The sequence below is a fragment of the Dendrobium catenatum genome, unplaced genomic scaffold, assembly GCF_001605985.2.
Source record: "Dendrobium catenatum unplaced genomic scaffold, ASM160598v2 fragScaff_scaffold_264, whole genome shotgun sequence".
Lineage (NCBI taxonomy): Eukaryota > Viridiplantae > Streptophyta > Magnoliopsida > Asparagales > Orchidaceae > Dendrobium > Dendrobium catenatum.
The window spans coordinates 911,574-924,981 of NW_021318726.1; the positions used below are offsets into that span (position 1 = coordinate 911,574).

General features: G+C 31.6%; 2 protein-coding genes across 2 annotated transcripts in view; both read right to left on the reverse strand.

Moving 5' to 3' along the window:
• Positions 1–10,192, reverse strand: part of LOC110115621 (immune-associated nucleotide-binding protein 9-like) — a 16,044-nt gene extending 5,852 nt beyond the window's left edge. The window contains exons 1-5 of the mRNA XM_028693339.1: positions 9,967–10,192; positions 6,954–7,048; positions 5,721–5,885; positions 5,499–5,630; positions 5,092–5,301 (exon numbers count right to left, since the gene is read on the reverse strand). Of these exons, the coding sequence (XP_028549172.1) occupies positions 5,092–5,301; positions 5,499–5,630; positions 5,721–5,885; positions 6,954–7,048; positions 9,967–10,192 (828 nt within the window). The remainder of the gene's footprint in view (positions 1–5,091; positions 5,302–5,498; positions 5,631–5,720; positions 5,886–6,953; positions 7,049–9,966) is intronic.
• LOC110104689 (immune-associated nucleotide-binding protein 9) overlaps positions 1–12,888 on the reverse strand; it is a 30,169-nt gene extending 17,281 nt beyond the window's left edge. Inside the window, exon 1 of the mRNA XM_028693359.1 lies at positions 12,521–12,888. The gene's annotated coding sequence lies outside the window, so the exon portion shown is untranslated. The remainder of the gene's footprint in view (positions 1–12,520) is intronic.
• Between the last annotated feature and the right edge of the window lie 520 nt (positions 12,889–13,408).

Genomic DNA, 13,408 nt, shown 5'->3' on the forward strand with positions numbered 1-13,408 from the left:
TAATTTCTAAATTATTATTATAATGTATTCATTAATTGCCATATCAAATGGCTGCCTTCCATTTCAATTAATTTTAATTATTCAAATCAAATCACAAGCTTTTATTTCAATTATTATAGTTATAATTATTTTATTAATGTCAAATATATTATGTTAATTACCTAATTATTATAATAATGAATTCATTAATTGTCATCTACTTATGAAAGTGGTTTTAATTTTCTTCCATATCAAATCGTGGAATTCCATTTTAATTAATTTTAATTATTCAAATAAAATTGCAATATTCCATCTCAATTATTATAATATAATTATAGTTATTTTTGTGGAATATAATTATATTCATTACTAAATTACAGTGTTTTAATTACTAAATTGCTGTAATAATGTATTCTTTAATTAATTGCCTATCCCATCTTCGGCATCTTTGTACGCTCCCAGCCAGTTCTTCCCTCTTTGGCATCTTCAGACCTCTCCTAACGTCTCTTACCTCCATAACATCAGGGCTTCGCATTGCTCAAACTCGCCGGCTATTCAACTTCTAACTTTTCTTCTTCCCATCTGCTTTCGGATTCTCATCTCCGTGGCTTCGCATTCAAATTCTTCAACGACAGTAACCACTTTCTTCCCCTTTCATCTCTGTTTTTCTTTTCTGCCTTTAACTATCATAAGGTGAAACGACCAACTCACCCAACATCACAACCATGGTTCGTTCAAATTTTGGCATTCCCGTTCGTATCATTACAATTCTCACTTCTCAAACCCTTCGCATACTAGTATACCTAACATTCATTGTATACCTAATATTGAAAATGCCTTTATGCATCTTCTTTAATTGAAAGATTTCCTTATCTGAATTTGAATCTATATTGAATGTCATTTTATTTTGATTTGTATCGCATTTGAATTGAATGATTGTATTTGAATATCCCACTTGAGTATATGTATCGGATCATGATATGATGTAAGGTACATAAGGTTGATCCTGATTGGATTTCTTGGAACATAATTGGTGGAAGAATTTAGATAAAGAAAATACCTCTATCCTTAATAATCAGTTTATTAAATTCTTTGTTGCAAAAATAATTTATGGGGTGATTGATAAAGGATACAATGTGACTAAAAAAACATCGCCGTGGAAACAATTGTTGTAGTGAGAATGTGTTGTCTGCTACAGAATGTTATTACTGAGGTTCTTAATATAAATGGTGTTGGTTCTTGCATTTGATTTATTGTTTTCGTAGTAGATGAAGTCTTTCAAGCACATTCATGGCCTGTGGAAATTCTGAAATGGTATAATCGGTCTGGTTGAAGTGTGTAAAGTATAAATGTAGTTGCTACAAAAAATAGGCCTCAGAGTTTACATGCATGCCCTTGCTCAAATTGACTATTGATTAAATTAGGAAACAAGTTATCTTTTGCACTTCTCTGATCCAAATCATATGCAAAATCACATGCTTTTTATTTTAGAGCAGCTTTGTGTTTTTTTTTTAATGTAAATTTTTCTTTATACTATTTCTCGAGGCATAAAAAAGTTTTGATTGATTGATGTATCTTATCCCATTTGCTTGTTTGTTCCTCTCTTTCACTCCATCTTTTTTGTTTTTCTGATTTTTATTGATATGTTGGTGACATTCTTTCATTCATGCTTGCCTTTTGCTTGAATGCGAATGTTTTTGTTACACTTCTTTGTGGTAAGAAGATGATGCTTGGAACAATTGTTAGGCGTTTAGAGCAATTTTTGTGCCATTACCAAATCCATCTTTGTCATGAATAGTTGGTTTTAAGCTGTTTCTAGAAAACATATAAAAATCGTCTACTTTATATACTTTTTTTGTTATCTTAAAACAAAAAATTACTTCCACAATGAATCTACCTAGCATGAAACCAAATTAACTTATTGATATAAACATAAATTTTCCAAATTATATGTTTTATTGTTCACTCCTATAACTTCATTATATAGCTTATAATTCATGCATCAGTCAATCAAAAGAATTAATGCCAAACTCATTAAATGAAAACATGCAAATTCAAAACCAAATAAGTGCAACATGTGCACATAAAAAAATATATTCTAAAGAGGATAAAATGTCTAGTTCTCATGGTAGAACAAAGTGTTCGATTCACAATGTTCCTAGGTATAAAATAAAAGACAGAAGGAGTGCAAGATCAGCAAATAAAAAAAATAATAAAAAAAAAAACTGAAGAGTGTGAATGCTCCTGATTTAATTCTATATCACTAGTTTGTGTTGGTGGTAAGACCATATCCTAATTTGCTTAGAATTTAAACTTATTTAAGGTAGGAACCATGATGCGGATGTGGGACCTTGAAAAAGGAACATAGTTTACGAGGGTGGAAGGAAATCAGGTGACTTTAGCCAGAATAATTTCTATAGCTCATCATGTTACAGTTGGGTGTTGTATAGAGTCACAACAAATACGCTTTTTTTGTATTTTTACTTTTACTCCTACAGTAGAACATGCGAACTTCTGCTAGAGACGTTATTAGAGAAACCAATCTTTCTTTATTTTAATTAATATAGGTAGACAAACTTAACTGACTCAATAGAAATGCACGTAAGCAAAACACAAGCAATCTAACAGAATAAAAAATGATATTGTCAAGCTAAATCTATAAAAAAATGAAGACAATCATTTATATTAATAATGAACTCGAAGCCAATTAGCCAAATGGTTAAATTACGCAAATGACCAAAGACTATTAGCAAGATTCAGGCACCCAATAAAAGCTAGCCAGTCGTGATTACAAAATAATTCAACAAATCAATTGCAAGCACTTTATGTTGATGCAAAGAAAAAACAATTGGACTTAAAACAACTAGCATGTAAGCTAAAAAACATGGAAATATGTAGACAGAACAAAAAGAAAGTGTAGAAAATAACATGCACATGAGGCAGAGTGATTTAAAGAGCTATGAAAAAACCAACTATCATATCAAAAATCTTAATCCAATCCTATTCATACAGTTTAAAATCTGATTATTGATAAATAATTGACATACATAAGTTGTTGTCATAAACTTGAAGTCATGCAATACTTGATTGAACTTAGTGAAAATAAAGATATAAGCAATAAACCAAAATTTGCAATGAATGTGATTGGAATTTATAAAGAAAATTTAGCAAACTCTATAAAGCAGATTGCTCTCACTATATCTTAAAAATATAACTTGCAAATGAAGATAAATGGGGTGTCAATAAATGAGTCGATCTACCAACCTGAGTTGAAAATTCAAGGTTTGAGTTAATAATGCCAACCCCAAATAGTTGGGATAACGCTTGCTTCCAACACCTTGGACTTCAATTTAATGTACCTTGCTCATTGTTCATTTCATATTTCCATTCCACAGGATTTTATTTTCCAGTATCTTATATTTAAGGAAATGCTATCCACGTTGACTCTCAAATCATTCATCAATTTATCCTTCATAGTTGTGTCTACATGTATATTCTATCATTCTCATTTATGCACTGCTATATTTGGCTACCAAGATCATTTTAACTACCCAATAATCAGATCCATACAACATCTCAAACCTAACAACAAATGTATAGCATTTACCCTGGAGTCTTCAAGATCATCACATAATACTCCTAAGCCATTTCTAAGTTTTACGCCTAGCCTTAACTTTAAAAATCCTTATCCATAATCCTTTTTTACACTCCACCTCAACAGGCCCCCTCCTGGAACGTTGGCACTTGCTCTCGACATCATCAGACCTCCCCTGCCTGGAATCCTAAACTTTCTTGTCTTTCTCTAACACACGTTCCCTGTCCTTTTCCCTCTCTGAAGGGCGATCTGTCCTTCTCATTCATGCAGCTACATGGATTAAAAATTACTTTAAGTCTAACTTCAATGCCCACCATCATTCTGTCTTAGAAGCTATTCAATTATATAGTATTCTAATAATTCAATCATTCTGTTGTGGTAACTGTGTAATATGGACTGCAATGCTTTTTAGCACTTGATACTGCACAAGACGCAACTATAAACAAGCATGAGCGAGTTTAATTAACCGCAGCAATGTGATAAAGGAGGTTTAATGTTCATCTAGATGTTCAAAAAATAGTCAGTGTTGTCTTTTATAAAAGAAATGATAGGGTAGCCTCAACAGATCCAATTTACATGAAAGATTGATGGTGGGGAGACAACGAGCAGCATGGGATGCTTTGCAGCTGATGTTGCGAAGCAGAGCTTACTTGGGTGGGCAATTTGAATGCGATTAAAAGATGGTGGCATAGCTTGTGTAGGGGAGAAGCTGAACCTTGTAAATGCAATTGAAGGTGAGGAGCTTTGGTGCAGCATAAAATTGTTGTGTGGCAAGGAATTCAGACTGAGTTTGACTTTGAGAAGCTGATTTCGGAAGAAAGCTGCAGCGTTGCAACAAGCAAATGGAAAAAGTTTGCTTTAGTTCTATTTCTCGTAGGACTTGCTTTACTAAATAATGTGTTTTGTTGAGTTTCACATAAGAAAAGAATGCATCTGTGACAAAGAAAAGCATGAGCCAAACTAGACGAATGCATCTGTGACAAAGAAAAGCATGAGCCAAATAGTACAAAGGATTGAAAAAAATAAAGGTTTAGTTGGAGAAATGCTGTTAAAATGAAATCTTTAATGGAAATGGATGAAAGTTAAGTAGACTGTAATTCTTTTTAACATTTTTGAGATGCTTATGCTTTGTTGGATGGATAATGTGATACGCGTGGACAGAAATTGATGCGCTTCATGACTTGGTTTTCTTGATTTGTCAACAAATTGACATTTCTTATTATGATATTGAAAAGCAACTTGCATTTTAAATTTTTGTCATCTAATTGTATATCTTGATAATATCTTGATAATATCTTGATAGGAACAATAATAAACACAAAGCAGATATAATAATAAATGACAATTGTTTTGTAGCAAGTTTGCAAAAGAAACTATTTAATAAAAAAGTGATATGTTCTTCTAATATAGAAAACTACATATATATTGTTTTATAATCAATATACCACATTTTATAGAATGACACACTCGCATTTAGCGTTACGGTTCTCGAACTCCTCATTTTTCTTCATACTCACATTTAGATCATCAGTGAGCTTTTGAATCTTCTCATCGCGCTTCTGAATCTCCTCATCGCGCTTCTGAATCTCCTCATCCTGCAGTGATTCCTGAACAATCCTTTCTTCTTCCAATCGAGCAGCTCGTTCTTCAGCCTCCAGCTGTGCAGCTTGCTCTTTTGCCAGCTGATCCCAAAACCCACCTGTACAGAATTCTACCATTTCTTTTACCTATATGCAATAAAAAAAAATGTCATTGTGTCAGAGCATAGATAAAATAAAGACGAATGCCAATATAATTGATGAACAATTTAAATGACAAAAAAATAAGACTCGACAACATAACTTATAGTAGCATCAAGATTTATACAACTATCAACTTTGAAAAACATAAAAACAATAGAACTTAAATGCATAAATGAGCTTACTATCTCAGTTACACCCTTCTGTTGATCATCATATGCACGCTTCCCTTTTATATGTTCAGATAACTCATCTTTTGAGCATCCTTCTTTTGATTCAACTTCTTTAACATTTTGGTGTCGAAGTAAAACTCTTTCCTATTGAAAGCAATATCCAACATGAAGTATCAAATTTTTTCATCTATCACAGCTGCCAATTATAAAGTATGAAACAAAGAGATGACATACCTTGTGTTCTGCAAAGGTCTTTTTTGAGTATGGTTTTCCACCATTGTCCACAATAATAAACTCAACAAGCGAGAGTAGCTCATTTAGTTGTTCTTCTCTCTTGATCATATCCTTGTTGGTATTATCAAAAACGATTATTCTATTCTTGCACATTTGAATGATGTTCTGCAAAAAAATTGGAGAATGGAACATAATTGTACTAGATAAAAGAAATAAAAAATAAGTTTAAAGATTAAAATTGACCAAATTCATTTAGCTAGTTCTGCTTTTAAATGACAAGATTTCTGGTAAAGTTTTAATGATTTTAATATTATTGAAATGATTATAAGAAAAAAAAAATTGTAGATTACTATTGAAATTATAACATCTACTTCTAAATAGTCATTTTTAATACATTTCATTAAAAAACTTGTGAATAGTTTGAATCATCAACTTATATGGTTATTCATAATAATTAAGTATTTGAAATATAAAGTACATAATACTATGAGATTCATCAACAAAGAATTATATATATATATATATATATAGCCTAATTGCCAGTTGCAAATGGATTTTTAAATTATTTATGTTGAACTGTTTTTGTTTCATTATAGGTTTGTTTTGTTTTGTTTTTAATATTAATTGCATGATGGAAATTAAACTTATTTAAAAATAAAAAATTAAAAAAAATTAAAAAGAAGTAATAGCATAAAAAAAAACTAAAAATAAAAAATAAAAAAGATCCAAATGCCCTTTACAGGAGTTCGCATAAATATGAAAGGGACTTTTTGATGAGACGATAAAGCATGCAATGGGCTCCAATCGGAGAAAAAAATGTTCTAACATTATTGTCAGGTTTCTCGAGTGTGCTAAATTTATTTCCCATTTAAATTATTATCTTTTCTACATTTTCCATTCTATTTATTGTTCACAATCAGCTGCAAGCGTTGGTAATACTCTCTCAATTGAGAAATATCTGAATTATATTATTGCAGTAAGGAGAAATATCTGAATTATATACAAACCCAGAAATATTTTGGTAATAAATATTATAAAAAGAAAGATACATACCCTCAAAGGTTATGGAGAAAGGCTAATAAAGTCCTTCAAGCTATTCTGTGTAGATTCCAGTATGTCTCCATAAGTGAAAATTATGATCATGTAGTCAACAATCTTCTCCCCAAAAAGTGATTTCATACTCTCAAAGGCAGCCACCTCTTCTATTGAGAATTGAGATCTAAGAGAGAATACCATGAGCACTGCATGAATACCATCTTTGGCTAAACTAATGCATTTGACTATCTCCCCACATATTTCCTCAGCACTAGTAGAAAAATTGAACAAGCCTACAAAGATATCCATGGCAAAAATTAAGTGATTAGCATACTACCAATATTCTAATCCATACCAATAAAAAAAGGAATTTGAATTTTTCTATAACATATTTCGTAGGTTAGAATCATAAGCAAAGAAAGTAGTTAAATCGCTAAATGTGGGTTGGGTCAATCAATCTTATCATCAAATTTAGCTTTAACTGATTCAATTTTAAAAAACAAAGCACAAGTTAATTAAATATACTGAAAGATAGGGATAGTTTGTGCGAACAATTGTAAATAAGAGTCATAAATTTGAATACATAACAATTGTTGCTTGTATTAAAAAAAATACAAGTACATAATTTGTTTAAAAATAGCAAACAAAATATAAAAATAGACCTTTAACTATTTATGAGAGCCATTTTAATGCCATACTATCTAATGTATTCAATTTTGTTCCTTGATCACTCCAATTTAATCTAAAATTAACCCTAAACTCCTCAAATTGGAAGCATAAATAATCCAACAGATAACTTTAAATCACATTTGAGTAGTAAGAGGCTAAATTGAACTTATTTATAAACTGGGATTATATTGACTCAAATTCAAGAACTATTTTGATATATATATATATATATAACAACATAAGTGGAAATGGCCAACAACCATGAAAAACTAATGGAAGCATCAGTGACTAATCAAACTATAGAGAATTTGAAGTCAAAATTAGACTTCAACTTATATCATAAATCAAGATTGGCAAGTATCAATAACAATATGATTTTGATGATAGTGGCAACATGAAGTAAACCTATGAGAATGATGAGGTGGGTCATAAAATGGTTAATTGAATTGTGATGTATATAACAATCTTAATAGATAGTGAAGAATCTAAACATCTTAATATACATGGGTGGAACCACATGCAAGTCAGGGGGGCAATTGCCCTTCCTAAAAAAAAAATATTTTATAGGAGTGTACTTTTTTTTTGCCCCCCCTTCAAAATTGAAGCCAGTTCCGCCCCTGTTAATATACTACTCCGTTATGCATGAGCGTCAAGATGAAGCTAGAAATAACATAAGAGATTGAGAAACAGCTTATATTACCATATATAAAGCTCAATGAGCAATAACATTAGCATAAAACTTTATAGATACAAGTGCAACTCAATCTCCTGTATAATCTCCTAGTTAAATTTTGGGTCAATTTTAATATCAATAAAAAACTCTAAAGCTATCATAAATACATCATCAGACATAGGTATTGATAACACAAATTTAGAAATGCTCTTTGATTATCAGAAAAGTAGAGGTAGACCTAAAAAAAAGTTGGCTAGAAAATATTAGAAATGACATTTTATAATATATTTAAATGATAATTTGACAATTAGAATGACACAATCGAGAAAATGGAGAAAAAAGGATTATTGTAGCCAATCTTAGGGATAAAAGCTTGATTTTGTTGTTGTATGTATATTATAATGCATTGTATGTATATTATAATACATATAAGATCATTTTTTTCTATATATAATTGGGCTTTTATTAATACTAAAAATAATTAACTTTATCATATATTTAACATAAAAGATTCAATTAAAATATGCATAAAAGTTAAATGAATACATGGCCAATATACTTTTTAACTATGATGAGTGTAATTTATGCTAGCATCATTATTTTCAACTAAATATACTTTATTAAAGCCAATCGAGGATAAGATAAATCTTGACATGATAAAATTATATGAAAGTTAAAGGATTATCATCGAGCTCAACTTTGAATGGAAAAAAGATTAGCGTATTATCACTCCACAAAAAAAAAAAATTAGCAAAGTATGCAAAATTTGACAAATCAAATAAATTTAATTTTGAGAGTTGTAGATTATTTCTTATGGATAAATAAGTAGGTCAAACAAAAGCAATAAGGTATATAACCAAAATAAGAGAGAAAGGTGAGAGAAAAATAATGGCAGTCAGATTTGAAGTGGATTAGGAAAATTGTTTGGTTTGGAGTTTGAGTTGGCAAAGGTTTAATGTGTATATGGTTGCTATTTTGAAATGTCACAGTAGTAAATTTGGGTTGGATATTAGTTTGTCATTGGTTCGAGCAGGATGAGAGGGAGGCAGTTGGAGCATAAAGATGATTTATTATTAAATGCGGAGTCCAGACGGCGTCCGACGACCAATAAAAAAGTGTCACGTCAGCTTGGTACCAAGCTCGATACCTAATCATAATCAGACGGGAAAATCATCCGGTGTCCACACAGAATAATAGCTCGTAAATATGAGGGAGCTCAAGTGAAGTTGGAATTGCGGGATTAGTGTTGGATTTTTGGTAGAGAGAGACAAGACATCTTGATGCCATTTTGCAGAGTTGTAAATTGGATTTGAACGGGATATATATAGTATGGCTCAGTCCTATGAAATTGTTTTCAGACCTTTATGAGAAATTGTTGGTTTTTATTGATTTGTTTAAATAAAATAATAAATAAATTAAATACAAAATTATGGTAGTGAGTCGGGAAATGAACTCATTAAAAGAACCATGCATTTACCTCCACATGTGTGCCTGGATAAAGCAAAATGATGACCACTACAGCGAAAAAAGAGCTGTGACTCATTTACATTCCTTTTGGTTACCATGCATAATTAAAACCGACATATATAAAGTTTAATAACTTATATTGAAGTATATGTCCTATGTCTCAAATACCGCCACATCAATTTATAAGAAATGTTGCTTTATATTTTTTTGCCTTTTTTGTTATATGTCCATTTTAGAGTTCTCAATAATAGTGGTTCTTACAAATTTTATCCTCTAACAAGTGATGATTGCCTTACTCACAATGTTAGTACATATCATATTCCAAAATCAAAGATTTAAAAATGTATATGCATTCTTCTAACTTAATGAATATTCATAGATCAATAAAGTGATATACATTACCTGGAGTGTCTATAATGTTGACAGTACGACCTCCTTTATGCATAAGTTTTTTAAGCTCAGAAGAACAAGTAACTGCCGATAAGCTGTACTCGGAATCGAAGGCTTCCCTTCCAAGAATGCTATTTCCAGTAGCACTCTTACCGTTACCAGTCCTCCCAACAATGACAAGATTAATAATATTTCTTGTTGTATTTAATTTCCAATCAGTAATTGGATCGGCCTCCATTGTATGATCTGAACAAAATGTAGAAAAAACTAGTAAATTGATCAAAAGATGAAAAGTTGAGGCTAGAATCTCGCATACTTAATGAACAAGCATAATTAAAGCATTTTTTACATCAATCCACATTCTTAGATACCAGTTTTCATTCTTTACAGGATTTGAGAAGGATTTACGCTAAATCCTACAAACGGGATTTCAGTGCCAGATTTATAGTTCTCATAATTACATCATCGATTAATGCAAAATTAATGCTATAGCATAGTAAACTAAGTTGAACATGTTTATAGTTCTCATAATTTAATTAAAGTAATTAAAACAATTCAAAACCGAATGCTGTTGTTAGAAGCAAATGGTCTGGTTCGTTGAAACTTTTAGATATTAAATTAACTTGAACTATTTTCAGGGAGGATATAATGAAATCCAAATTTACAATTAAATCATCGATTTTAGCTCCGTGTAATCTAATCAAAATTATGCTTCATAAGAATAATATACTAATAATATTATAATTATGATTTATTATTAAATTCATATATTTCAGGAAGTCATTCTTTAAAATCTCTAGATAATATAACTAATCTTGATATGTTATTCGGCAGTTTTGACTACCAACAAAAAAGTTTTAGGTTCAAGACTTATGTATATGATGTGTGTGTGAGATTGTCTTAATTGACTTAAATGACAAAAAAAAAAAAAACTGCAGGCAGAATAAGCTTAAAATTCAACGATGGAATATTTCTGATTGACGCAAATTAATATGCAGGTTATCATATTAAGTTGCCAAGTTTACAAGAAAGAAAATTAACGCACGCAATTTGTTGAACACCTTGTAAACAAGCAAACTTGCAAGAGATCTCTGATAATATTCGGTATACATGAGAATTTTTTATTCATACAAGAAAATAATCCCATCACAGTTCTCAGGATCCAGGTTTATTTGGTGAGTTATAAATCTCACCAATGAATCCTGTAATAATCTTTTTGTTGTAAATCCCGGATGTACTAAGGGCTAGTTTGGTTTAGTTTCTGCTTACGAAAAAAAGAGTTTTAGAAAAAGATGTTTAAAAAAAGAAGTTTAATAAAATGGAGTTTCAATAATGATATATTGTTTGACTAATATTTTTTAAGTGCTTATTAATATGTGAAAATAGATTTAAATTGTTTGTTTAAGAGTTTAGCTTTGGTGATTTTATCATAAAAGACTAAATTACTCATATATAAAATTTAAGTATATGTAATTAATTTTTCTTTATTTTACAAACTAAAATTAACATAAATTTATATATGAATCTTCTAAGCATGCTAATATAAACTAATTAAAGTGCCTCATGGTAGAATTTGTTATAATTAATAAATTTATATATGAATCTTCTAAGCATGCTAACATAAACTAAAGTGCCTCATGGTAGAATTTGTTATAATTAATTCATATGCCACAATTTATTAGATATTAAAGATGTGAGCTCGCATATTTGGAACAGTAAATGCATAAATTTGATATACTATTTGGGTCATCCATGGTATATTGGTATTTAAGAGTAAATCACACCTAAATCACATTCATAATACAAAATCAATCACCTCGCTAATCAAATCACTTATGCTCTACAGAAGACAAATAATTCATATTACTCAACACAACCAAATGCGTAAAGCACTCAAAAAAACCTACAGTTAACCAAAGTTGAAGGCCTTCAATTGTATACCCGAAGCCGTCGAAGAGCTCTCTGCTCTTTAGCTTATGCAAGCTCAATAGATGAACAAAAACGAATACGGGAGGGAGAGAGAGACAGAGAGGGGCAAAAAAAGTTATCAGTCCGGGAGTTCTATTATATTAGCCTGTAAGAAGCTTAGGGCTTGTAGCTCGCCGGAGAGATGGCGACGCTTATACCCGTGATAAAGGAAATGGCGGGTGCCCACATGTCAGAGCCGTTGCTTCTCGCTATTGTTACTGTGCTCGAAACAGGAACAAAAACAGCCCTCTCTTTCTTAAATGCCCTTCTCCTCTCGAATCAGGCTCCATTGCTGATCTGTCTCTGCTTTCATGTACGCAGAGCTCAGCAGTTGTCAATGAAAACATGAAGCAAGAAACGGATGACTATTTACTTCCAAAACAAACTTTTTTTTTCTTGCTGAAACTCCGATTCGCGATGGAATAAGAAGATAGGTAAAGAATTTCGTAACCGACGAGAAAACTGAGTTTAGCAAAAAGAAATTATGCTTAAGTTTTGATTACAAACAGGTGGACGTAACTGATTTCGGCTTATAAAGACGGAGAACTATGCCTAAATCGTGTAATTGAGCAGATTAGAAGGGCGCGAAAGTGGTTACCTAGGCAACAGAAGAAATGGCGAGCTTCCGATCCGTCTGGAGGGAACGTCGTCTAAGGGGCGAATTAGTTTCTTAGGTTCTGGTTGAAAACTCTTATCCACCGGAACCGCTGGAGAGGAAAAGCCTACGGCTAATGAGCTGCAGAGGGAGTCATATTTGCACATTCCGCTCCTGGAAAGGATTTCAATTTTGGCAACCTGATGCTATTTAGTAGCTCAGGGTCGGCACAGAAATTTTTAAATCGGGAAGAGATAACAATTTTAGACTGTTTAATTCAGGAGAATGGAGCCCGCGCTCATAATCACGGAGAAGATGAATATAGTAAGCAAAGATGAATACATCAAAATTTTAAGCTAAAGAGCAGAGAGTTTTTTGCTGGTGGAGAGCCAAATACTACTCTCTGTGGAATACTTCGGCTGTGAACTGTTCTCACTACTGGAAAGCCTTATGTAAGCAAGCCAATCTTATTAAACACTGTATCAATTTTATTATTTGCCCGACCAGCACTTTGTCTGTTTTCTGGGACCTTTGGTGCGGGGGTCATTCGATTGCTGATTATCTCATTTTAAATAATTCGATTGAGGAGTATGCTCAATTCTTTGATTGGAAGGTCTCTGATATCATCTGGGGGAGCTATTGGGCTATTCCTAGCTTCTTTGATAGCCATTTAGCTATGAATATAAATTCTGTTGTGATTGAAGATAATAAGGATAACCACTACTGGCTTGGTAAACAGAATCCTATATTTGCTGATTTTCGTAAACAATTCTATAGTAATTTGGAGGTGGTTGAGTGGCACAAATTCATCTGGCATAAAAAAGCTTCTCTCCGTTTTTCTTCTTATGCTTGGCTTGCTTTTAAAGGAGGTTTGAAAACTGCTAAAGTGTT